At 33.4% G+C, this 24,962-nt stretch overlaps 1 protein-coding gene across 1 annotated transcript; it reads left to right on the forward strand.

Annotated features, from left to right (window-relative positions):
• The first annotated feature begins 4,557 nt into the window (after window positions 1-4,557).
• LOC131144505 (protein NRT1/ PTR FAMILY 2.13) lies at window positions 4,558-8,746 on the forward strand. Its single transcript, XM_058093204.1, has 3 exons — window positions 4,558-5,287; window positions 6,321-6,886; window positions 7,678-8,746. The coding sequence occupies exons 1-3, from the start codon at window positions 4,862-4,864 to the stop codon at window positions 8,552-8,554; spliced, it is 1,869 nt and encodes a 622-aa protein (XP_057949187.1). The 5' UTR covers window positions 4,558-4,861; the 3' UTR covers window positions 8,555-8,746.
• The last annotated feature ends 16,216 nt before the right edge of the window (window positions 8,747-24,962 follow it).

Consider the following 24,962-nt stretch of genomic DNA (forward strand, 5'->3'; position numbering starts at 1 on the left):
TAAGAGAGATACAACCAACTTTCTTATATATTTTTCTTTATATATAGCCGAGCTAGTTATCTCTCTTCTTCCCTACAACTGATTTTTTTTCCTGTTTTGCGTACTTAGTTGATCAAATTGGATACTATTTAAATACCTACTTTAGGTACAACTTACCAACAAGTAAAAGTTTTTGAATCTTGAAAACCAAGCATCTGCTCCATTAAAATAGTAGCGAATTCACTCTTAAGACATTCGTATTCGTATACTATGTTTCAACTTGCAAATATCTGTCATTATTCATCTTGCATTTTAGTTAGTACAAAGTATCTGATGATGATTCATCGTGCTCATCAATTTCTCCCTAGACTTCTAGAGGAGTAGCCAATAATACAGAAATAACTTTTGTGCTTAAAATCTAACATAGTTTTGTAATTTTGTGAATTCATCCTTGGTCTCATCTCCATCATGACCAAATTAGCTTATAGGGTTGGAACCTTCATAGCTCAATGGCTAGCCTTTTGAAAACTAATTATACAACCATCTAACATGCCACCAATGGTTTTTTTTTTTTTTTTTCCTTTAAAAGAAAAAGGAAAGTTAAAAAGAAATTTAAAAATAATAGTTGAGAAAGACAAATGCAATTATATATAATAACTAAAGTAGCACGTCATGGCGCTACTTTTGTCCTATTGAAATTTAATAATTAGTTAATGAACCCTTTATTAAAATTCTTGTTTTCAAAGTTAAAATTATTAACTAATTAATTAATTAGCGATTAATTACTCGTTTAGGTAGACATCTAAGTAACTATAATATAAGTGGGCCGGGACCGTGTTTTACTATAGGGAAGCTCAAGGCCACCTGCCCAAGCCCAGGCCCAGGCCCAAAAGGGCAGGTTTGGTAAAGCAGTGAGGTGGGACCCACGTTCTTCCATACACAGACAAAGGAAACGCGTACAATGTGTTGCTGCAGAGCGTGGGGAGGGAAGAATCCAAAAGAAGTGGGGGGAAGGGTAACGTGACGGGTTGGTTACGGAGATCCAATCACAGAGGCGAAAGGTGGAAGGTTATTGATCCCACAAACCCTGCCTGTGATCACTACACGACAGTATATATGATCAATCTGAACACGAAGTCCACATGCTGTCTTTGGTTTTTGCACGTACAGGTGGGCGGATTCAGATTACTTTTAATTTGATTCGAACGGATTTTTTTATTACATTTGAGTGTTTTGTAATTTGAGTTAATTTGGCTTTGCTTAAAGTTTGAGATTTTATGATTCAACTCAATTTTCAATTCAGTTTTAATAGAATTTGAGATATTTAGAGTTATATTTTGTTAGCTGATGGTGAATTAGAATTTAAAATTTTTTCTTAGGTTTGACCTAAATAACAACTGTACATTCACAACCTAGGATTTGTTTATACAGTTCCAAATGTGCAGATAAATATAACGTGCGGAAATTAAAATCATGCGCAGCAATCACCAACTATAATATACATGTGTAGGAAAGTAAATTGTAGAAAGATAAACAGTGCACACAAGATATGTTATCGAGGTTCGGTCAACTGTACCTACATCCCCGCCTTGGTCACACCAGCACAAGGATTCCACTAATACTCACTTAACGAGTGGAGCGACACATAATACAACCAGGTCAATTAGCACAGGGTTAATCTCAACCTTTACAAACTCTCATTGCGGGGCGGAGAAGACCCTAAGTCAAATTCACAGGGTTGACCCTAACCTGATCCTTCCAGATTAGATCAAACCCCCTCACGTCATGTCTGGAAATACAACAATATTTTTCACAAAATAACCGGTACAGTGATTATAATTTCATATAAAGCAGATATGTACTCTAATATGAGCAGTATACTTAATTAATCACATACACATCAACAATGTAGATAGTGTAAGTTCAGTGATGCAAATGGTTGTGCTAACAACACTCAATATGGTATAATCAGTGATATGCTTAAAAGTGTTCAAAACAAGCAGTATCTTGGAATCTAAACAAAGCACAGTTCAGTAGCAAATCAATATTCCAAAAATATGAATAAGATAATCAAACTAGCTCAAGTAGATTTTGCTCAATGAAATACGCACAATAATGCAAATATCCTAAGTTTACTTAGTTTATCCCAGCACAAGATTTATAATATCAAAATTTGTGGGACAAACTTAAGCTAAAAATCCCCAAGAAAAGTATAACAATCAATCAATCAAATACGAGTATTAGCACTATCTAATAAATACAAGACCACTCAATAGACTCTCACAATATCAAGATGTATCAAAGGAATAAATATTTGAGAGTATTTTGAGCAAAATGGGATTTTGAGATAGAGAGGATTTTTACTAATTATTTTGGTTAATCTCCCACTAATCCTCACAAATGAACCTCTATTTATAGACAAGGTTAAAAATATAACCGTTTGGGACCTATTGGGTATTATTAGAAAAGTTCAAAAAGGCTTAAACACATTTAACCCAAATTAACCTGATTTTACCGCGGTTAAATTAATTTTAACCCGCAGAGGTTCGGGTGGCTGAATCGAGGTTCGGTCGCCCCACCAGAATCAGTAATAAAAGGTGTTCAATGCAGTTGGTCGCCCGAATTCAAGTTCGGTGACCCGAAACTAAGTCAGAAACATTTCTTCGTTAATTCGGGTGCCCGGTCATAGGTTCGGTAGCCTGAACTTGTGTGTTCGGTCATCTGGGCTCAATTTGAACCAAATCGTTCGGTAGCCCGAGTTGGTGAAAAGTAATTTTCAGGTAGTTCGGGCGACCGAGGGAGATATGTTCGTTCTGGTTCGGTAGCCCGAACCAAGGTCAAACTACTGACTTTCCAGCAGATTGGGCGCCCGAGGAGTTTTGAACTCCAAGGGTTCGGTCGCCCGACCTCTTACAAAATCCCTAATAATATTCATTTTAAGCACATATTTAATACTTCTATATATTATATGATATGTGTGTGAGTGTTGGGATCTAAGGTCATTTTGGGGTCTTTTATCGAGACCGTTTTGAGATAGTCTCAAAAATCTGACATTGATCGACCTTCGGTTGACCGAAGGGTGTTCTAAGGTCATTCAACCCCTATGGTCATTTTACAGTCATTTTGAGCTTACAAAACCTACATGCATGACATGTAGAGATTATTATAGACCGATATACCTAGTAACTATTATAAATCCAAATAATATAAATTACAACAAGAAGATAGTCTTTAGGGTATTTAGTCTTCAAATCTTCACGTGCCATCAAATGATCTATTTATTATGAACTTGCACACAAACTTGACAGATATTAAATACTAAGAATATTTGTCATTATCAAAATCGAGTGTGACCTATAAAGTCAACATATTTAAATAATTAGACCATTGAATTTTACTATATATGCATGTATTATATATTAGTTATTATTATATATATAAATATAATTAAATTCCGAGTTTAAAGACTTTGGAATTCAGTTGAGTACTATTGTTACCAAAAAGAGAATGACTCATAAGAACTGACCTTTGACTGCAACCACCTGAAAAAAATGAAACAAGAATAGCATGGACAACTCGGGATGTATTCTAAGAGATTACTCTGATGCTTAAGTTAAGAATCGAGGGCGACTTAGATTGTGACAGTAAAAGAGAATTGATGAGAATGAGATGGTTACCTCCTCCCAGGGTACCCTTTCATAGTGGTGGAGGCATGCCTTCCTTTAATTTTGTATTGATGGTTGTATTTATGCGAGAGTGTTAATGGTGGTTTTATAAGTGTAACCCCTCATAAATATGTGTATTATTTTGGGTATACCAAGCCCAATTAGTTTAATAATTTTAGTATCACTTGAGTTAAAATTAAGTATTTTATTTAAAATTTTTAAGTTGAGGTGAGTTCAAGGAGGCAAGTAGCCTAGAGACTTGATTGAACTAATTAAGAGAGGTTTTTTTTTTTTTTTGGATTTTATACTGGGGGATAGGGGTGAGCAAACAGTCAGTTCGGCCGAATTCGGTTAATTAACTGAATTAACCGAAATTTTCGATTAATGAGAACTGTTAACTGAACCGACCAAATAAAGGGACCTCACCGAATCGAATCCAACCGAATTACCTTTTCGGGAAATTCGGTTAACCGAATTAATTTGAAATTAATTAATAAAAACATAATATAATTGTAGATTTTTTTACCAAATACTAATTAAAATATTAACAAATTAACATATTAACAAATTAACATATACTAATTTATATTTAAATTTTAATTAATTATTAAATCGATTATTTTGGTTAATCGAATTAACATTCCTCTTAACCGAACCGATTAACCGAATTTTGTAAAATCATAACCGAACCGACTAATCTTATATTCTGAACTGAATCGAATTGATCAATTTCGATCAATTAATTCAGTTAATTCGGGATTTCCAAATTATGCTCACCCCTGCAAGTGTTGTATTTTAAATAACTATGGTTGATTGGAGATTGGATGACGGGGCTGGTGGAAGCACATGGTAACATCCCATATGGGTAGCTACTACCGACACCTCTCTCTCTCTCTCTCTCTCTCTCTCTCTCTCTCGTCTATGTGACTCTGGGCTATGCCGTAGCCTACTTTGCACACTTAATTCACGTCAGCCATTCAATCCTCCTCCCCCGCCCTCTCAATTATCCTCTCTCTCTCTCTGTTCTATATAAATATGGGACGAGGGGGGAGCAGTGAAGATTCATGAGCTCAGAGCCTCAGAAGACTCGGAGCTCTGCCCATATTCAAAAAAAAAAAAAAAAAAAAACTAAGAAAGAAGAATTGAAGAAGAAGGAGATGACGACTTGGAGCTAGAGCTAGCTCTGTGTCATCAGAACTGTAAGAGAAAAACTGAAGATGGCGAGCGTAGGATCAGACCATGCAGAACATGGGAAGGAGAAGTTGGTTGGCTCATCATCGTCTTCCTGCTGGCCGCTCCTCTTCTGCACCAAATGCATCCCCATTACCACCGCCACCTCCCCTGAAAACTCGCCTCCTCCGGACACCCCCACCAAGCAATCCCCAAGACGGCCCGGCGGCTGGAGGGCCATGCCCTTCGTCCTAGGAAATGAGACGTTCGAGAGGCTGGCGACTATAGGGTTGATGGGGAACTTCATGGTCTTCCTGCTCACGCAGTTTCACATGGACCAGGTGAGGGCCACCAACCTCCTCAACGTCTGGTCCGGCGTCACCAACTTCACTCCCCTCATCGGCGCCTTCGTCTCCGACGCCTACATCGGCCGCTTCCGCACCATTGCTTTTGCCTCCTTCGCCTCTTTCCTGGTACTCTCTTACTTTATTAATTTATATGTACTCACTTGCATTAATTCTCTATTCTCAAATTAATCGTAATATATATATTTTTTATCATATTTTTTCCTCTACATCCATTCCTTCTTTGACCGATTAATATTACTATTATAGCCAATAATATTTACAAAAATGCTAACCTTATTTACTATATATCATATTTCTTTTTATTTACCCATTATCATATGCATATTATATCATTTATGTTATAATCATTTTAGTGATTCTTTGTTTGTCTCAATAGTCAGGATTCATCCATACTTGTCAAGATTATTTTAGGTACAAAGCTATATTATTTAGAATGATTTCGAACATCCTTAGACCTTAATCAATATAAATTAACATTTAATTGTTAGTTAAGTTAGTCTAAAGCCTTACAAATAGTAGGAACCTATATAATTTATATATAATACATATGCATCATTTATTTGCCCTTTACTTTAGGCCTACCAGCTGCCCATATGCCTTACATGCATTTCTATTATTCTATTTCAATATTTATTTTTTTGGTCTTTGGGCAATGACTTCTGGTTCTACCTCACCTATCTTATGGTCACATCCATATACAAATGCATGTGATTATTTATTTATTTATTTATTTTTAAAAAAAGACGTAAATCATAAGAGATATACATGTACATATACATATTCATATATATACTTTCATTTTTAATATTATGTCATATGAAATAAAACTTTATTTATTGTGATAATTAGGTCATGCATGATATGAATTTTCCACAACCACAGTCATCTGTGATTGTGAACTCTTTCTATTATGAGTGCGATCTAAAAATTTTTTTAAAAAAAAAAGAGTTTATTAAGACAAAACAAACATGTCGTAAGACACTAGAGATTTGTACAAAGCCCTTAATTTGCATGCCAACAAATTCTCGTAACAAAAATGTCCCCTAGTGCACGTATAGTGCGTTTCAGAACCTAAATTAGAAAACATCGCAATCAATTCTAACAGTTGGACCAATCTGTGCCACACGGTGTCTGACAGGGCATGGTGACTCTGACTGTGACGGTAGCCGTCCCGCAGCTGCATCCTTCGCCATGCGGACGCCACCAGGACCAATGTGCGGGTCCCACCACGGGTCAGCTGGGGGTCCTGTTGACGGGTCTCTGCCTGCTGTCCATCGGGTCGGGCGGGATCCGACCCTGCAGCCTGCCGTTCGGGGTGGACCAGTTCGACCCGTCGACGGACGAGGGAAGGAGAGGGATAACGAGCTTCTACAACTGGTACTACACCACCTTCACCGTCATCCTCATCATAGCGCTCACCGTCGTCGTTTACGTCCAAGATTCGGTGAGTTGGCTCTGGGGCTTCGCCGGCCCGACCATTCTGATGTTTTGTTCCATTGTGCTTTTCTTCCTCGGCACGAATATTTACGTGCACGCGAAGCCGACGGGGAGCGTATTTTCCGGCATCGCGCAGGTGGTCGTCGCAGCTTACAGGAAGCGCCGGGTTAGGGTTCCGGCCGACGGAGAGGGCGGTGGAGTTCTCTATGATCCGCCAATGAAGGAGAGTGCTGCGCATTCAAAGCTTCCTCTCACTTACCAGTACAGGTGATGATTATATCCTTTTAATTTCTTTTTCTCTGCTTTTTTATTTTATTTTATATTTGTGTGAGGGAAAAAAGAGAATATTAATAAACAAATATCCATAAATTTAGTATAATATTGAAAAGATCCAACCTAGACTAGATGTAAAATTTAGAATTAATTAATTAAAATGGATGCACAGACCACCACCTTTCTACAAGATAACAGATGTAAAAGGAGAAAGAATCAGTTTAATTGTTAAAAGATAATATTATTTTTAGTTTTTAAAAAATGATAACATCACCTTAATTTAATTTTTATTATTTATATAAAAAGTTAAAATTACCCTAATTCTTCATACAAATATAAAAAGTTAAAACCTAAAATATCATTTTTATTTTTTAAAAATGAAATATATAAATAATTTTTTCCCAATTACTCATCTTTTTCCCTCAAAAATCATTAAAACCTTTTATGGAACTTGGAGAATATTAAGGAAAGGGAAGAAAATTTTGAAAATAATTTTTATTTTATATTTAGTGATAAAAAAATGAGAAATAAAATATTAAAAAATATAAGATAAAATTTTATTTTTATTATATTTAATAAATAAAAAATATGTAATTTTTTTTATTTTCTTTTATTTTCTATTTTCAAACCAAAATTTTCCAAAGTCTTTACGACTTGGAAATTGTAAGCATTGACCTTTAACAAATTTAATATAGTTAATTATGTAATTAATTAACTAATTAATTAATAGGTTATTATTATGTGCTCCCTTGTGTTGATGCAATATGCCGGTACTCTTCCGTCAGGCTACTAACCAGAGCCGCCGTCGTGCTTGACGGCGAGCTAAACCCTGACGGCTCCCGCGCCAATCCATGGCGGCTCTGCACAGTCCAACAGGTCGAAGAATTCAAATGCATCATACGAATAATCCCTATCTGGGCCGCCGGCATAATCTCCTTCACCGCCATCGTGCAACAGAGCACCTTCACTATCTCCCAAGCCCTCAAAATGGACCGCCACCTCGGCCCCAAATTCCAGATCCCGCCCGGTTCGCTCGGTGTCATCTCCATGCTCACCATCGGAATCTGGGTCCCCGTCTACGACCGCATCGTCGTCCCGCGCCTCCGCAGAATCACCAAAATCGAAGGCGGAATCACCCTTCTCCAGCGAATCGGAATCGGGATCGTCTTCTCCACCCTGTCAATGGTGGTCGCCGGAGTCGTCGAGCGCAAGAGAAGATCCGTCGCCGTCGCGCACGGAGGGGTTGCGCCCATGTCCGTGTTCTGGCTTGCGCCGCAGCTCGTGCTCATGGGCTTCGCGGAGGCGTTCAACATCATCGGGCAGATTGAATTTTATAACAGGCAATTTCCCGAACACATGACGAGCGTGGGCAATGCTCTGTTTTCGTGCACCATGGCGGGGTCTAATTACCTGAGCGCCTTACTGGTGACGGTGGTGCACGACGTCACCGGGAAACACGGCCGGCAGGCCTGGTTGACCCAGGACATTAACGCCGGGAGAGTTGATTATTTCTACTACATTATTGCCGGATTGGGAGTGTTGAATATGGTCTACTTTCTGATTTGCGCCCGCCGATACCGTTACAAAGGCAGCACTATGCAATTTTCTGAGGGAGAAGGGAAATCTGATTTTGATGTTGAGATGAACTCGATTAAGCAGTAAGGTTTAATTTAACTTCTTAATTAGGATGTACAGGAATTAGAGAATGTAGCTAGGTTTCTCTTGATTCTAGGTATATGAGCTTTCCGATGGAAGCTGGTTCATATGATTATGTATGATGCAGGGAATGCAAGAAGCTTTACTTATTTTATTTCATATAGTCTGGGAATAAAATTTTGTTGTTGCATGATAAAAGTTTGATATTATTAGTGCTTTTTTTGTCATTTTGTGTATTTGTAGGTTTAGATTTAAAATCATATTAGGTCTACATCAAATCAAAAAATAATAAATGTCTATGTGAAAAGTGACTTGCCCATGGAAAGTTTGAATACAAATTCAATAAAGCTTTCACATATGACAACGAAAAATTAGCAAAGTGTGTATATTTGGTGCGTCTAATAATTTTTCTTAAATTTAAGATTAAAAAGTTAATTATTAAATTTATTCAAATTTTAAATTTTTGTATAGGATTAGATTATAAAATTGAAAAGTGACTTGCCGATAGGAAGTTTGAATACAAATTCAATACAGCTTTTGTATATGACAATGAAAAATTAGCACAACATGTATATTCAGTGCGTCTAATAATTTTTTAAAAAATTTTAATATTAACAGCTTAATTGTTAAATCTATTCAATTTTTAAATTTTTTTAAGGTTAGCATTATAAAATTGAATATATAACTTCAAACATCCCTTTATTGGTCGCTCGTTCCAACCAAATGATGATTTCCCTTTCTTTTTGATGAATTACTCAACCAAGACTAAAAATAGAGGACAACACCAACTTGTTTTTTTTCACTTATAAAAAAATAATTTTTACCTTTTTAGGAGCTTTTGAAAATTGCCATTTTAAAAAAAATAAGAGTTAGCTTTTTGAAAAATTATTTATTTGCAAAGCATCTTAATCTTTTAACGTATTAGAAAATTATATAGGTGCACATTATTTAAATAGTGTAACTGTTAAGGCCTTTTAGTGTTTTTGTCACTTTGTAACTTTTTGCCGAACTCTAATATATTTTTTTCTTTTTTAATAGGATGATGGACAACAACCTAAATTAAATCATTTTTATGACTCCTTTTAAAAGTGTGTACTTATAATTAATATTATATGACACAGAAGATAGAAGATCTTTTTAACATTTCACTGTGCGGCGTGGCACAAAAATCTCAAACCCCAACATTCTTTATTTGTTTTACATAAGATTGAATATTGGAGCATTTAAGGTTTAATTGCTGAAATGACATATCTTTAAGTGGCGAGATCACTCATGAGAGAGGAGGCCGAGGTTGCCTTGCAAGAGTGATGTCATTTTTCTTTTCAAGTAATGGGTGGACACTTAGGACTCTATCCAAACAGTACAAATTCATACATACATACGTAGGAGTGTCGTCGACTCATCCGATTGCATACCTTAACTTTTGGGTATGCTTGAATTCAAAGCGTGGAATGATGTAACCATAGAAAAGGGAAAATGGGGAGTGACAATTGAATTGAATTGAATTGAAGTGAGCAAGGCAAGCATATTGGATATGGGATTGGGGTTGGCCTAAAATTGGGGAGACCCACTTCATGCAGGCACTGTCATATATCTGAACCTCATCATCTCCACTCTCCACCCACAAATTCATCATCGTGCATGGACCAACTCATCCTTTCGCAATCTTAACCTGTGATCCTCACTCATCATGGAGCAATTATTTTGGACGTCACTTTCCACTCAGTGATCATCTGCAGAGATACCCACCGCCATTCATTTAATTTCTTCTTCACGTGTCCTCTACTGCATGTATTTGTTGATATTGTTTCATTTAGAAATATCAATTTTGAATTTAACTGAATTCAAATAAGTTTCAAATAAAATTTTATATTACATTTTATCTAAATGTAACCCAAAAGGAGAAATAATTAATTAAGTATTTAAGAAATATATCTCACATAGCAGTGTTCAAAGTCAAGTCCTAATTCGCAAAACAAGAGAAGTGCGATATCTGTTTATGTAGATGTAGACATGTAGTAGTGCTAGTCCTAATTAACTTTGCGTCTAGCTGGGACACCGTCTGAAATATATTTATGAGATATTGAGTGTGTATAGTCTACCTGTAGGTAACAAAATGATCATTTAAAATGATTGGATTAATGTTGTTTGAGTATTATTTTGACTCATAGAAGGATAAATATGCACTTACATGATGTCAATTATACAATCCTCGAACAAAGTAATGGCACAAAAATATATAGTTTAGAAAAACAAAATTGAGTTATAAATATATACAACTCAGAAAGAGATATGTGGTCTACTAAGTTGCAAGAATACAACAAATAATTTAGAATATTCGATATTTTAAGTCAATTTAATCTTTCAATTTATACATTGGCATGTCTACGTGCATGCAATATTAGAAATATATATTTCATATCAGATTAATAATCAATGAATGTATAGAAGCATTAGATATAATTTCCCGTAAATTTGAAACATTGCAGAAATTCCACATGCATGCAATAGACATTCTTGGAAAAGTTTGAGACGCGAGGGGGAGGGGAAAGCGTGCTATACTGGGGTAGGCGAAGGAGCCAAGCGGCAAGTGGACCACTCATGACTCACCCACACCCCATCGCTTGTCTCCATACTCTTTATATATATATAAATGGCCATATGGGTGTTGTCTTGTACCTGCTCACAATGTTTCTACTCCTACTATACTCAGATCACAGAATCATAAAAAGATCCGTCCAACCCAACCCATTAATCATACCTTCTCCCCCGATTCCCATTTATTTTTTTCTTGGTAACTTGAAATTAAAGATTTAGATAAGCCTTTGGATTCTTCGGGCAGTACTAGATCGAGAAAAGACGTGACGAATTTGATAAACTAATAATTAGGTTTCCACCTTTTGTCCGTCATTGATTGAGTTCAATAATTTCTACTATAGAAGCCTAATTATAAGTAGGCTATATCCAATTCTATTAATTTTTAAGTCATGTTTGAAACTTTAAAAAAAAATTAAAAAAAAATTATTAACAAATTCATATTTTTATATTTGATTATCAAGAGAAGTTTAAAAAAAAAAAAAAAGATACACAGAAATTTGATTTCACATATTAGCAATATTTCTTTTTTAAAAAAATTTTAACCATAATAATGTAAATTTATTTTAAATAGCATTTAATGTAAAAAAATATAATAAAATTGAGTCTTTTTCTTTTTTTTTTCAAAGCAGAATTTTTAATTCATACGGATCCACAGGAAAAACTAAAAAAGTGGTCAGATGTGAATGGGATATCTATGGATCACGCGCAACGTACCCAACTCGTATGGATAGATTATAGATATGCATATAATGATGATCGATGATCTTCCACCACCGCCCACTGCCCGGTTGCCGGCCACCACACGGGGGAGGGGGGCTGGTTGGGAGGACGGACCTGCATGCATGCAGACATGCAGTCCTCATCCGAGATCACATGGCCGTTGATTTTTCAGTCGCCCCCACAGGTCGTCGTTTTCAACTGGTTCCATCAGTGGAATTGGAAAAGTCGCATAGGAAAACGAACGGCCAGGATCGTCGTTAGACATGAGGTCCAACTTTGACACGTCCCCCACAGAGCAAGGACCGTCTATTCCACCTTCTTTTAACATTTTGCACCACTCAAGCAGCTGTCGCTTGCCCATATGTGTGGATTGATGTGGGAAGGAAGATTAATTGTTTATTAGAGTATGAGATTTTGATTTTAGAGATATTAAATTTATATATTATTAAATTATGACAAATTAAGTACGAAATATGTGGTGAGAAATGGGCATACAGCTTTCAGTTCGGATTTAGTGTCGCATCATAATGTCCAAAGTGACGCGATGATGACTGGAGTTCGCAAGTTACTAAAAAAAAAAAAAACTATTTGATGATGTCTAAATCTAGCAGGTCTCGATAAATTAATAAAAAAATAATTACTTTAATAAGGACATTTGAAAAAATTAATTTTAGTGTATGTGTGTGGAGCTTTGAAATTTCTTTCTATGTAGTGTTTGAAAGTTTGGGTTTTTATAACTTCAACTTAAATTTATATAGGTTTAGGGAAAAAAAAATTAATATAATTGATATCATGTTTTGTTTAGTTAAGTCTATACAAATTTAATTTCATGATTTGAAATTCATATAAATATTATTACAATATGCTTTAGTAGTTGGAGATGGATGTATAATATAAAGAATAGTGTTTGTTTTTTTCCATATTTTATTAGTTTTGCTGACGCAAATAAAAATATTATGAATTAATTTTCGCAAGATGCTCCCTTTATTTCAATTGAGAAAAAATAATTTTTTTTTTTATTTCTAAATTTTCAAATAATTAAAAAGTACTACATCTTGTATTTCACTTTTCAAAAATATATAAGAAATAAAAAATTTAAGAAACCATAAAAAATGTTTTTAAAATTTCTTACATAAATTTAGAAAATTGAAAAACAATTTATCTTATTTGTAATTATTTATAATTTTTAAAAACAAATTAGTTTTCATAATGTAATAATATTTAAAAATTTTAATATTTTTCAATTTTTTATTGTTGCGACGTCCCAAAGCGGGGCTTGGGACTGCGAGAGAATAAAATATGATATTATTTTTTTTGAAAATTTAGAATTTGGAGTCGCCACTAACCTATTTTTCTTATTCTAATTAGAACACCTAATTACTACTCATTTGATTGGTAACTAGACTAAACATAAGTCAAGGAACCAGTAGTTTCAGTCTGCTTTTACCAAAATTAAGATCATGAGTTTAGTTATACGAAGGAAAGGTACTACCTACACACCCGCTCTGCGAAAAATATCTAATTAATTATAAACTATCTCTAAATTGAATTTAAAAACCTTTAATTAACTCATTTTAAAACAAACAAATAACATAATAAATAAATAAATGACCAAAATTAACAAGAGGTTAAAAAACTCAGTGCGATTTATGAATGTCTAATAAGACCTCCAAATGAGGTGATCTTATTACACACAGGAAAAAAATGGAGAAAAATGTCAAATTATGAGCAAAAGAGTTTTTAAAAACATCCCCATACTTTTGTAGAAAATTTTTTGAAATTTTTAAAGACTTTTTCTTATTTATTTTAGCTCAAAACAGTCTAAAAATATTTTTTTTTTCTATTTTTCTAACCTTTTTTATATATATTTTTTATGTAACAAAAAATCACACACAAGCACGCACATATTATTGAATATAGTTCACATCAAATATATCACAAACACATATGCCAACACACACACACACACACACACACATATATATATAATGAGTGGAACATATTCTTAGAATTTTTTCCGTATTTCGTTTTATTTTATTTAAAAATTGTAACGACCTGCTCCTTTTTCACATATTATTTTTTATATATATAAATAAATTATCATCACATCATACATTCCAACTTAGTAGGTCACAATCCACCTGGGCCCGTGGGCACCAGGAATATAACAAAACATACAGCAGAAGCTTATGCAACAAAAATTATAAAATCATATACATCTCATCATAATATGCATAACACATACTAGAGTCACTACAATTACTATCTCATAGTATATACATCTCAAAAATGAAATTTAGGGACAATCCCCACAAAACCTAACTGTCCCTACAAAAAACTTACCCTTCCAAAGAAGGCAAACAACTGATCTAGATCAGCGGGGCTTTTCCCGCTCTCCTATTAGGGGCTCCTGAAAAATGTATAAGATTTAGGGGTGAGACACCTCTCAGTAAGGGAAATAAACTAATACCAGTGTGTGACAACATGAGTATTTTGTGTTCTACATATACCACACATAACATATTTAATATTGTTTATCAAATCTGGGAAAACATACATATATATCAACACATAGTAGAATATACTGCATTTTCATAAACATATCTCATCTCATACACTAATAATAACATAAAACAATCCTGGTAGGTTAGCTGACTGTTGTCATGTGTTACCCTCACATGACTGGGTTGTGTAGCCCGAAGGCTAGACCTAACAATGGTTGGCCGACCACTGCCAAATCAAACAGTAGTCTGTAGGTCCGATGGGTCTACCTAGACTGGTCCGTACACCAGGGGCGATAACAGCACACTTCTTGAAAATAATCACATCGACCATCCAATCTCACACCACTCCGTACAGCATCGTTAACATAGATATCATGATCACGAGGACCATGGACACATAGCAACGGTACCGTGTAAGTGCTAGTCTAGACCAAGTCAATCAGGTTCTGATATCATATACATATACTAAGACCGTGATACATAAATATCTCATATCATTTATTTTCACATCAATCATATCATTTCACATATATACGTGTATCATAAAAATCATCATATAAATATCTCGGCCCGTACACCGGTTTTCCATCATAGAAATTCATATCGTCCCCATTCAAAAAAAAAAACAGTATTTCACAACATTTTTATACTCATGCCACACTAAAAAAATTTTCTATGTATTCAACATATCATCATTTAAACAGTATTTTCCAAATATAAATCATATATATAAATATATTTATTTTTCCTGAAACCAGATGCTATATATATATATATACATACATTTTCTCAAAACAAAACTAGTTTAGTTTATTCCCTTACCTGATTCCTGAAAAGCCCATAAGAAAATCTTTCCCGTACCCACAAGATTCTCAACTCAACACCCTGAAAATGAAAACTCGCAAAATTAAAGTTTAGTATTTTCGTACGTACAACATTTTCTATAACTACCACTAAGTCAAATTCGACTTAAAAAATCTTACCTCAACTTATGGATAATTCCCAACTTTCCTAATCAATACCTTGGAACTGAAAATTTTCAGTATTAAAGTTCAGTATTTTTACGCGTATATCACTTTCTTCAACTGTCAAAAATCCAAATATTGAATATAAAGCCTCACCTTGGATTTATGATGAAATCCAACTTCGTTTCCCTGACGATCCGCTCCGGCAGACTTGTAGAGAACTTCGCCAGGAGCGTCGTGGTGGCTTCGATTTGTCGATCCGGCGTAAAACGAGCCCTGAATCGAAGAGAGAGAGAGAGAGAGAAGAGTGCACTCACGCACACCAAATGAATCCAATTCAAATTGGATTTTTTTTTTTTTTTGACTTTTCAAAGCTTAAGCTTGTGGTTTGAATTTATTTGATTTTTCAAAGCGTAAGCTTGTGGTTTGAATTTATTTGAATTTTCAAAACTTTTTTTTTTTTTTTGAAGAAGCTTGTATTATATATATATATATATATAATATCATAATTACTTTAATATATGTATATTTTGTCCTTATCATACTATTCATTTTACTTGTTAATTTAATTAATTAATTTTATTTTATTATTTTATTATTATTATTTTAAATTTTATTTTTTTTCCCGGTTACTACAAAAATATTTAAGAAAAATTTGAGAAAATTTTATTTATCCATTTGATGCGTCCTAAAAATGCTGGACTATCAAATGTTCTTTAAATAAAAGACGTTGAATGGTCCAATGATTTTTAAATAAAAAAACACTAAATGGTCCAATGTTTCTTACATAAAAGATGTTGAACAATCTAGGATTTTTATTTTGGGGATAAAAAGGAAGAAGGTGGAACCATTTGGAACAGTCCACTGAAGCTTTGCATGAGTGAGCCCTCCTCTTGTCATTTCGCCAGCATACACATGACTTATACATAAAATTCTCAATGTAAAAAAGTTTAGTTTACAATGAATGAAAAAAGCTACTCACTAGCATCGAAGCCCCTATTGCGCAACCGAGCCATTAGCTAGCGCTTAAAGTCCGGTGATGAGCTCCCTCCCATGTATCGAAAAGCAAGCTCTACCTCCGCCCTTACCTCTCTCCTCACATCGTCGTTGAAGCCCGACACCTTGAGCCCCAGCATACTCCGCAAAGTCTCGATCATCTCATAATCATACCAGCAATCATCGCCGATGTGCTCTGATTCAAACTCCTCCCTCTCGAATGTCTCCAATCCATCTTGTTGGAATTGGTGTGATCCCAAGAGGGGGGTGAATTGGGCATTTAAAACTTTTCGACTAATTTAAAACATTTCGTCGATTCACCACAATTCATATCCCATTCAACATATATACGTGCATGTAAATCAATTTTAACAATAATAGCAAACATACATGTGTTATGTATCTTATTTAAATCAAATATGTGCATGAGAATAATTTTGACATTAAATAAACATTTATACACATGCTGAAATTAAAGTGCAGGAATTTAAATAAGATAAAGAGAACGACACCAGATTTGTTATCGAGGTTCAGCCAAACCAGCCTATATCCCCGCCTTGGGCATCACTATACATGCTCACTTAACTGGGTGGAACAAAAGTCTTGTACATCCTCTCCTTAGGGGACCAGGAAAACCTCAACTCAATTAGTAGGTTGAGCCAAACTAGTCTTACTTACGGGGCTGAGACTCCCTAGGTCGATTCCAGGTTGAACCGAACTGTTCTCACTTACAGAGCTGAGACTCCCCAGTTCAATTAATGAGCTGAACCCAATCATTACAATAAAACTATTTTTGTACATGAAAGTGCTTCCGAAAATACAAGTTGAGATGTATACGTTTAAGCTCAAATAAATGCACTCTAATATGATATGTAATAATGCTCAATAAAGTAAGGTTACTTATCTAAATAGTATTTTGTAATATTTGAAAAAAATGTATATAATAAAGAGTTTCAAAGATTTAAATCCTACAAAATATTTTCTCCAAATAATATTTTTTAAGAACGAACTGGAGAACCTAGGGTTTTAGTTTCAAATAAGTTTGCACAACAAAACAAAATACAAGCATTTGAAAACTATATGTGCAAATCAAAATGAATGCCCAAACTAAAATATTTTCTTCAAAAAGTTTTTCAAAATAATGAGTAGAAGAGAATGGAGAGCATAAAAATAACCCCATATAAGATTTTACAATAAAAACAAGTTTTGGGGAAACTTTGATTAGGATAAAAATTAGAGAGAAAATGGGCTAATTAAAGTTTCTAATATTGGCTTATAAAGGGGTGTATATAGATTTAGGGAAATTTTTTATCATTGGGGACACACTGGGTATTATTAAAAAGATTTGAAATAAGTTTAGGAAATTAACCTGATTTTAATCCCAATTAACTTCGGTAAAAATAATTTAACTCGACAAGGTTCGGGTGGCTGAAATGAGGTTGGGTCACCCAAACAAACTCATTAAAGAAAGCCTTTAAAATAGTTTGGCAGCCTGAGTGCAGGTTCACTAGCCCGAACAAAAGTCAGAAACATTCGTTCGTAGGTTGCCCGGTGCTAAGTTCGGTTAACCGAACCAATAGGTTCAGTCGCTCAAGGCATATATGAACGTGGGGTTCGGGTGCCCGGGTTGGTGAAAAGGTATCTGACATGAGTTTGGTCGCCTAGGGATGCTCAGTTTAATTTGGTTCGGTCGCCCAAGGCAGTTTGAACTACAAGGTTCGATCGCCTAAAAGCTATTTGATTTTTACCTAAGGTCATTTTCTTTGCACTAAAATTTTTCTAATAATATGAAAACTATGTTAAGGCTTTGTGCACTTAAGTACGGGAATCTAAGGTCTATTTAAGGCAAAAAACCTGGCGTCGGTCGACCGAAGGGTCCCTAATGTCATTTGATTCCCTATGGTCAATCTACGGTCATTTGAGCATTCAAAACATATCATGCAAGATGTATGCATTATTACATACCAAATAATAAAAATAAATACAATACAAATTAAGATTAAAATGTCTTCTTCTCATGCTCTTCATTTTCAATAGAATTCACCAAGAGTGTGTAAGCTTTATGACCCTACTGGCTGCCATTTTGTAGTATCTTATGTTCGTGCTGAAATGACAATCTGTTCAAACACTAAACGCACATATAAGATACTGGTGGTTTGTCAGCATTAAAACAAAGATCGAACTCAAAAAACCAACATATATGCCTCTCAATCTCCTCCGTTCACCCCATTTACCTTCTTAATAAATGAATTGATCAGATCGGAGAGATCGACAGTTGGAAAATGCTCAATGTTGTTGCTCTCGAACGCGCACCCACACGCCTCCTTGTCCATCGCCACCATCACTTGCTTGAACCTCGCCGAGATTTTCATTACTGACGAAAAGGACACCAAATTCTCCTTTAGGTGCTTAGTCCAAGTGGGCTTATTGGTTTGGGCTTGTGGATAGGGCTTAGTGGCTTGGGCTATGTGTGACACCCCAATTTTTCATACCATTTTTTTTTCAACAAATAATAAATATTCATCAAACATCGGTCACGTCAAAAGCTTTGATACCATTTAAATATAACCCGACTTGAAGTGAGTATCGAGTAATCAGTCATACAAGCAATTCTAAAAGCGAAAGTCAATATTTATAACTATTCAAAATACATATATATATACACACACACATATCCAACACATTCCCTAAAATCAACCATAAACTCTAGGGGAATCATCTATCCCTAGTTCAAAACACTCACCCTATCTATCAAGGTACCAGCTCCCCTCTATCTCGGAGCTCTTTCTCTTGGTCTTTCACGATTTCCTAAAATATTATATTTTGGTGAGACACATCTCTTTAAGATGGAATAAATAAATTATTTACAGTGTGTAGCAATAAGAATTTCATTAGATCATAAAATTCTCATTTCAATGATAATACCATGTGAGGAAAATATACCATTTAAACTCATAATCATATAGATACAAAACACAAACTTTTAAAAGTTTTTTCAACTCATTCACATGCAACTCATGTTTATCTGCGAAAGTTCCCAAGGATAAGGGAGGTTACACACTCATACATGTAACTCTCCCCTACTCTGATATCGTTTGTAACCCTACTCGATTAACTCGGGTACGGCTACAACTGATACTTATTAGGGCACTCACCTTACTTAGTAAGCCCTCCGGCTTACAAAGCCTGAAATGACATCTTGCTCACACATCTTGCTCCTCTTCTTATTAAGTTACATCTTTTTAAAAAGGGACCAATGAAATGACATTGATTGATATTTTTGTACAAATTGTTTAGTATCCTATGAAAAATAACTATTAAAAAAAATTAATGTGTTGTGCAAAGAGTATACACCAATGCACAACGAAAACACAAATTGAATCGGAATGTGCAATGCAACAATCAACAATGAACAATACGAAAACAAATAAATCTCAAAGAGATTAACGGAAAGCAAAAAGACACATGACACACAAATTTACGTGGTTCAGTAATGTGTCTACATCTACGGGAGCAAGCAGCTAATTTTCACTATCGTATCAAATAAGAGTTACAAGATATTATTTATATGCTAACCCTATGCATACAGAAGGTTTAGAAATTATCTAAAATACTCCTGTAGTAATCCTCATAGGAAAATCCTCTAAAATCCCCAATCTATTAATATTTCCGATTCAAATCCCGTAATCAACGCCAAATAATACTATCGACGATTTTAGCAAACCGTCGACAACTTAATGCTGAGAATGAAATAAGCACACTAAAATCATCGACGATTATCTCCTCAGAGCAAGCCGTAGTCGACCAAATTGTCGACGATTCCTTCCTGTAACTCAGCTTTCTTGTTCTTGCTTCACCTTACTTTCTCTGAACACGTATTCCACTCAATATGAGTCACATACTTCAACATTATGTGTTTGGTAAAAAAATTACAAAATGTCGGAAAATTAATTAAAATGATAATGAATATCTATTTTAAAAAATATATTTAATGCGTTGATAATTTTATAATGTTCAAAAAAAAAAAGAACAATAATATAATAGAATATTTTATTAAAATAAAACTAAATTTTAAAACACCCCCAAAAAGTTTTAAAAAAAATTTATTGAATACGTTCTACCCTATTTATTTTATTTTATTAGGGTAGGCCGAACTCACTCAAGGGTAGTCATGTGCTATCCTATTTAAATGTTGAAAACTGATAAAATATTTTTTGAACAATTTTTGTTATTTTTTTCAAAATGTTTGAAATCTTCAGAATAATTCTTTTTTTTTTTTCAAATTCACGTGAAAATTTTGTTGATTAAAAAATTTGTATGCAAAATTCTCTAGATGATTTCGAACATATATATCGATACATCAAGTTTAATCAAATATTTTAATTTTGATCTGTTTTGTACAATAATTAAAAATTTTAAAGAAAAATATATTAAAATTTACAAAACAGGAAAATAGCTTCGTTAGGAACTGTGGATTTTTCGGTTCATCACATTCATGCATTTACAATTCATGTGATTGATACCCCTCAAAGGTGATCACGTGTTTATTTTTGTAATAAATAGGGAAAAAAACATCAAGTTAAAATCACAAATTTGTATGCATATTTTATTCATAGTCTTGAAGTGTTTGCGTATTAAAATATATAAAATTTATTCTTAATTCTTTCATCTCGTGCAAACCGAAAAATTGGGCATGACACCATGTGTTCGATTACGTGACTTATACTTGATTATTGAGTTTCCTTCTTTTCTAAAAGTATCTTTTCTATTTTAAAATTCTTTAATATTAATTATGTGAATGAGGTGTGAACAGAAATATGGGCATGCATTTAGTTACGTGACTTAAAAGTATTCGTTAGGAGAAATATTTTATTATTATTAAAAAATGAATATAGAAAGGAGTCCCTGTTCTGTTAGCTAACAACAGATTACATTGGAGGCCCATGCCCGTTGGATTAAAGAGATTGGGCTTGGCATACTGTTGGATCGTTTTGGATGGGTCGATTGAGTCCATTATGGAACCCAGCCTGCCCATATGGACCTTGTGGGCCTTAATAATACCCAAAAACTAATATGTGAATGCTGCCGATGCTGGGCTTGCAGGAGCCCAGTTCGCCATCCGCACGGCTCCAAGTGCTTATAATTTTATTTTTATTTAAAAAAAAAAAAGGTGTTTGGATTTGGAAGAACAAATTTGGAAATTTGGAATTTGAATTGAAATTTATATAAATTAAAAATCAATTTAATATAACTGTATATTATATTTTATTCAAATTCACATAAATTTAAATTTAAATTTTACAATTTATATTTTTAAAAATAGGAAAAGGCATGCACAATTGTTTTTTATGTTTTTTAAACTTGCAAATGTGTTATATTTGCTTGTACTTCTCTTGTGTTGTCTATTAAAGTTGAAAGAAAATGGAGGAGAGTTCAAGTTTAATCATTTGTCGTATGTGAAGAAAATAAATATTTGAATATAGAAAGTGTTCCATGAGTGACAATTATTGTTGATGATTGATCTCTACGAATAAGATTGATTTTCAACAATTGAAGAATTTTTATGGTTGCATTTGAATAAGTATTGACGAGTCAAGATTTCCTCAATGATTTATACTAAAAGTTCATTTCAACGGCTTATATTAAAATTTTACTTTTGGTGTGATTTGAAATTCATAAAGATTGCATTTAGTAAATTGCTATGAGGGAAAACTGAAATTAGGATAGCTTCCGATGAATTGGGAATTTAAAAACTTTCTTTTTAATTTATTTTAAAAATATTTAATTTCTTTTATTGTTTAATCAATTTTTTTACTTGTTTGTTTAATTTGTCAAACACACAATAACTTGGTTTCTTTTATACAATCAACAATACAAACACTTTAACAACTAAATCACCAAACAACATTTCAATTAACCACGCTATCCAAACTAATCAAACACAATTTGAAAGCAAACAACCAAACCAAAATTAAGATATACAGTAGTAAGAAATTATGACGAACGTTTGTTTATGTATGCTTTATAAATATGAATCAAACCCTGTTATTGAATGATATGTTTGTTAAAATAAATTTGCTTATTTTATATGATTTACAACCACACATCCACACTCTTCCCAAAATTTAGAATTCAAGTAAACTATTAGTTAATTTTCATTGGGTGTTTTAACTAAGTAGCGTACTCCCGTATGGTTTCCACAAAGTATGATTTAACTAACGTACTCCCTTTCGATTTCCGCAACCCAAATAAAAAATAAACTTTAAGTTTGTTTGATTTCCAAATATACATAGTGTATATGATTTCAAATTTAAACCATCCACGCAATATAAATATGCTGAAAAATAAAGAGTAAGAGAAAGAGAAAGTGAGACACAAGATTTTACGAGGTTTGACTTCAACACAGCTTACGTCATCGCCTTTTGAAAAACCACTGTTAGATTACCACTTTACCTAAAAGCTTAAGCTATTAGGTTGTGGGCCAACAATGTATGTCAAGTTTTAACACTCCCTTGCACGTGCAGCCCGATAGCACGTGGAGAGATAAACAGATGACAAATAATGTCACAGAATAAAGACGAGCGATAAGATTAGAACCCAGGTTCTTCTGGTAACTAGAGCTCTGATACCATGTTAGATTACCACTTTACCTAAAAACTTAAGCTATTAGGTTGTGGGCCAACAATGTATATCAAGTTTTAACAACCACCAAAGGATTCACTAAACATGTTCCTTTACTGGGCGGAACAATACCTTTACACACTTCTTCAGAAGGATAGAGCAGCACCTCTCTAAGAGATAATCCCTTACCTAGCCAACGATCCAGAAAACCTAGAATCGTCACAATCTATAAGAATATAATATAAATTCCGTGTACAAAAATACTTTTAAAATTTAGAGCAGATTGTACAAATTGAGATGTAAATTGTATTTCAAAAAAACAATAACAAATTAGAGTATATGAAACTCTAAAGTTTTTAGAAGTCACCAATGGTTCGTTTAAAAGAGAAATGGAATTGCAACCCGGAACTGAGTTTTGATATTTTCAATCTATCAAAATTGTAAAATTCCTCTCGAGCAAAAGATGCGAGCAAAGAAGAACTTCAGGAGAATTTCAACACAAGATGAATTTTAAATTTTATCTGATTTTTCTCTTTTCTTGTGTTTTCTCTATCATGTTTTTTTTACTACCAAAAGAGGTATTTATAGGTTTTTTCAAAGAATAATGTCCTCATTAAATTTGGTAGCATTAAATTATTGAAATAATTTTGAAATTCAAAATTTTTCAAAAAACAATTTTCTCATTTAATTAGGTAGCAATAAATTATTGAATTAATTTTGAAATTTAAATTTTTCCAAAAAACAATTTTCTCATTTAATTAAATTATTGAATTAATTTTGAAATTCAAAAATTTTCCAAGGAACAATTTCCTCATTTAATTAGGTAGCATTAAATTATTGAATTAACTTTGAAATTCAAAATTTTTTCAAAAAATAATTTTCGCATTTAATTAAATTATTGAACTAATTTTGAAATTCAAAATTTTTCCAAAGAACAATTTCCTCATTTAATTAAATTGTTGAATTAAACTCTTCTTTACTTAATTAATCTTTGAATATTAACTTGTTTAACCTTGAAAAATGTGTTCCAAGATTTAAACTAAAGTCTCTAAGTCTCATTGCCTAATGAGCTTCAAAATGAAAAAAAGAAAAAACATATTTTAAACTCTTTTAACAAGGTGTTTCTTAATTTTTTTTTTACTTATGAGAGTTTCACATATCTAATGGCTTTGAAATACTTACAATAGTTCTTCTAATTATGGTCTTTTTAAATTCTTCAACCTTTTGAGGTTCACTTTTGACTCTGGGTTTTCTTGCCTTTAAACTTCTTTATTTGTCATTCATTGCCTTCAACATTCTAAGGAGCTTTCACTAGATTAACATTGAGCTTCAACCTATCAACCTTAAGAGTTCTTTTACTTAAAACACATCACTTAATATCATATGTTAAAGCATCCTTCATTTTGTTATCATCAAAAAAATGATTGAAAAGCCTAGTTAGGTCAACAAAAACAACTTTGTTGTGTTATTTTTCATGTCCAAAGGATGTTTTCCTTTTCTTTTTTTCTTTTTTTTTGATCGGTTAAATAGATGTCGAAAGTTTAAATAGTTGCATAAAAATTGAAATAACTAAAATATAAGTTTGATTTGTTGTCTTCAAAATTGAAATAAAACATATGCTATTATAAAAAAAAAAAAAATTACTTTTATGAAGGTATTTTATTTTTAGTTGATGACGCGCACTACAAAAAATATTGTGGAAAAATATTTTTCGTGTAGAAATTATCCTGAAAAAATATTAGTGATGATAATCCACCTCCTATTTAATATTTCATTATTAATGACGGTTTTAAAACCTTCACTAATACTCAACTTTTAGTGACAGTTTCCAAATTTGTCACTATTAGTCTACTATTAGTGACGAATTTAAGCCGAGTCGATGTATAATTTATAGCGACGGTATTAGAGTTTTAGTGACGATGATAATCTATCACTGGTACTCTATTAGTGATGCCTTTAAGGTTTTTCGCTAATAATTATTAGTAACGGCAGTTATGACGACTATTTTAA

This window comes from Malania oleifera, chromosome 12 (genome assembly GCF_029873635.1).
Source record: "Malania oleifera isolate guangnan ecotype guangnan chromosome 12, ASM2987363v1, whole genome shotgun sequence".
NCBI classification, from domain to species: Eukaryota; Viridiplantae; Streptophyta; class Magnoliopsida; order Santalales; family Ximeniaceae; genus Malania; species Malania oleifera.